The sequence below is a fragment of the Plasmodium cynomolgi genome, chromosome 12, assembly GCF_000321355.1.
Source record: "Plasmodium cynomolgi strain B DNA, chromosome 12, whole genome shotgun sequence".
In the NCBI taxonomy this organism is placed as follows: Eukaryota; Apicomplexa; class Aconoidasida; order Haemosporida; family Plasmodiidae; genus Plasmodium; species Plasmodium cynomolgi.
In genome coordinates this window covers 2091584-2095280 of record NC_020405.1, presented here as the reverse complement: position 1 = coordinate 2095280, position 3697 = coordinate 2091584, and the positions used below count along the sequence as shown (strand labels likewise).

Genomic DNA, 3697 nt, shown 5'->3' with positions numbered 1-3697 from the left:
GGAATAGGTGTACATAAACACATAGTAAAACTTTTCACGCGCGGAGCTTCAAAAAAAAAAAATTATTAACATCATTTTTTTATGTAATCAGCAAGTTTCCCCTAACCGGCACAACACACACGGTATGCCTAACACGCGTAACAGCTTTCCGCTCAAACTCCGCGCTGGTTCAATTTCGCACTTCTCGCCGAGCTCGTCGCTGAGTGGATTTTTTTTTTTTTACTACGTTATGCTACGCTTTAGATGGGGCTCTGCTCACTATGTAATGAGAACCTCATACTAAAGTGCGCACATGTACAACTACACGCGGGTGCAAACGCACATGCAGATATGCACAAAAATACACACACACACACACATGCACACAAAAATGTATGAACATACGCATGGAGATATTTACACACAAAGAAACGGATTATGAAGTGACCAAACTGGAGTAGACCTACTTATTAGTAATTCTCTTCTTCGCGTTAGATATGATGGACTCTTGACTTTTGTACATTTCGTCCTTATCAGCGACTTTCTTCTTCCCATCATCCGAAACATTACTCTTATCCGTAATTTCCTGGTACTTCACCATGATTTTAAATTCCCCTTTGCATAAAGAACACCCTACTATTGCCAATATACAGGCAGGCACGAGGTACAACAAAGCAGGCTGTGCATGCTCGAAATAAAAGAGCATACAGTATGTCACTACCAACCCTATTTGGTAGAAAACCGAAATGGTAAAGAAATAGTATTTTTTGAAGGCCTCATGAATTGATATGTCGTTAAACATTTTTTTGAAATTTCCTTTGTGTATCTTATTTCTGTGTAGATAATAGTCGAAACGTAGACACAGTGATATTACAATACCGGGGATGATGATGTCCCCTAACCCTAGCATGCTGTAATGTACTGGGTCTTTCGATACTGGGAAAAGGAGTTTTACGGGTGCTTCGAATGACTACGGGGAAGGGGAGGCAAATAATATAAGGTGGGGGGAGACACAAAAAAATAGGAAATTGGGGTCAGGTCCACTACACTCCTAAGTGTATTCACACGGTTATAGGATGTAGTCCATCAGTTAGGCTAGAACAAATGGTGTGTTTGTTTTTTTCTTCCTCACCTTCGCAACGGTCACCATAACGTCGTTTCCAAAAACCCAGAATATGTCATACACGAAGAGTCCAGACTGTTCGGAAGGGAGCGTAGAAGGAGAGGGGAAAAAGGGAACATAATCAAGTGTATAAAAAATTTCGTGGGTGGGTATATATTAATGTGGACAGCTCTCCCCCTCCCTGATGCACGCATCGCGGTATCGACACGGGGGATTTGCAAAAAGGAGGACTCTCTTTTATTCCTTCAAACGTACGAGTAGCAGGAATCCAATTAAAAAGTTGCTCAGGATGACTAGCGATATGGCCTTTAAAAGGGGAGAAAAAAAAAAAAATTTTTAAATATTCATCTCCATGTGCACCACAAAATGGTAAATCCTTCAACAACATAGTCATTTTTAGAACCAAAATATCTTACTTGGAAACAAAAGGACACAGCTAACACATTGTGAGTGATAAAGTCTTTATAAAAAATCCATCGCGCACCGATGAAGAAGCAAAACAGGAAGCTGATTATTTCTCCTTTGTTTGTGTTGAAAACGACGGGCTCTGAAAGGGAAAAAAGGTGACGGGTGCGGGTTTATGAGTGTTTAATTTCTTTTATATAAGGTAAATAACGGGTATTATTTTTTTGTTTCTTCAGTAATTACCCTTCGAAATGAATCCCGGCAATTTAAACGTCTTAACATATTCGTCTTTTTTGAAAAATGTCGGCAAAGCAGGTTCCTAGAAAAGAGGAAAGAGGTCACCCCCCGGGGCGTGTTTTAACGGTACATTGACATTACTCGTAAATCTGCCCTTAAAATGTGCCTCTAACAAATGGGGCATTTTCCCCCCCCCAGTTGTCACTCTTTTGCTCAGCGCATGTGATCTCTCATTAGGAGTATGTTCACCCTTTTGCAACGCATTTTTTAAAAAATATTTTGTGAACACAAAAATGATGTGAAATGAAATGAAATAATTTCCCTCATCAGTTTTGCCATATTTTGAACACCATTTGGTGTAACTGGACTCATCCTCTTTTTCCCTCCTATGTTTATTGTCCCTGTTGGGCACTTTAGGGCCATTCGAAGAGCAACGGTGGATAAATTACTCGTGTAGCGTGACCAATTATCATATGGGTCGCATTTACATATGCACAAAAGGGTCCTTACCAAAATGTTAGCACAAACCCCTTGTAGTGAGAAAACTCCTGCTAGGGTTAGGTAAACCGTCAGAAGCATATTCACATAGTACGGGTCTAAAAACTTGTACGCAAAATACCTGATGGGGGGGCAAGGGGAGGAGGGAGAAAAAAGAGACATATTTACATTACCGCACTTTTTGCATTATCATTTTGGTCGTGTAGTACTCCGCTTGACTCTGTTGCGCCTGGCGCCGTGTCATTTTTTTTCCTCATTCGTTACAGCGTTAACAAGGCTCCTGAGCCGATAATGGGGAACATAATCGCATCGTAGGCTGTAATATTATCGGCCTTCTTATTTTTGTCGTCAACTTGCTGTAGTGGGAAGTAATAAAGTAGCATTAAACAGTGATGAATGCAACACATGGCAACTAAGGTTCAATTATAAAATGAGCTCAATGGTTTGTGTCTTTCTCGTTCGTTTTCAAAAATATCCAGTCCTTCACTATATGACGTACCTCTAATTGCTTCAAACTGTCATGGCTCCCGATATATATCGTTATAAATGTGTACAAAAACATTTGAGCCATCAACGGGATCACAAAAAACTTCGAGAGCACGATGGTTAGGACTATCCAGTGTGAGGGGGGAGAAAAGAAATGTCAAGGTGGGGAACTCACTAATATGTGCAACAAAAATGGGGCTAAAGCATGCAGGCAAGTTTCTCTCTCCATAGGAAACCTGTGTTGTCCTATTTCCACATACTAGTTCGGCTGCTTCTCAAATGCACACATTTGGCATACACGTTACAAACACAGCATGATGAACCCTCGAGCTCTGAGAGCATCAGCGAAAATGTGCATACTATGCTGCATTTTCTAAAAGTTTTTTCCTCACTTACGTATTATAACATAGCTGGAATAATAAATTATGGAACATCCCATATTATCGTTCTTCATTTTTTTATTGTTCTTACTAATTAGCTTGAGTAAATTCATGTAGTCCAACGATGTTTTATATTTTCACAAAAAAAAATTATGTTTTCGTTTATTTTTAGCACTTTTGCCAAAGCTGCGAAAATTGATTAGGTTTTTGTATTTCTGCGTTTTGGCGATTTTTGCGTTTAGGGGCTTTTTGCGTTTTGGGGCTTTTGCGTTTTTGCTTTGGGGCCTTTTCGCACTTTGGCCTTTTTGCGTTTTCGTTTTCGTACTTTCGCGCTTTTGCCTTATCGCTTTTTTGCATTCGTTTGTCCGTTCGTCGTTCGTTCCTTCGTCATTCGTTCGTTCGCTTGTCGTTCGTTCGCTTGTCGTTCGTTCGCTTGTCATTCGTTCGCTTGTCGTTCGTTCGCTTGTCGTTCGTTCGCTTGTCGTTCGTTTTTTTTTACCCTTTTTCTCGCCTTTGTGCCTTTTTTTTTTTTTTTTCCTTTTTAGCGCACGCAATGTATCAGTGTAACTGTGCTAAATTTCACAAAACG

General features: G+C 40.1%; 1 protein-coding gene across 1 annotated transcript; it reads right to left on the bottom strand.

The window, feature by feature from the left end:
- Positions 1–442: 442 nt before the first annotated feature.
- Positions 443–2486, bottom strand: PCYB_125810 (signal peptide peptidase domain containing protein; the record flags this gene model as incomplete). Its single annotated transcript, XM_004223914.1, has 7 exons — positions 443–949; positions 1112–1177; positions 1358–1408; positions 1519–1649; positions 1751–1826; positions 2255–2363; positions 2416–2486. 7 exons carry the CDS (start codon positions 2484–2486, stop codon positions 443–445), a joined length of 1011 nt encoding a protein of 336 aa, XP_004223962.1.
- Positions 2487–3697: the final 1211 nt, after the last annotated feature.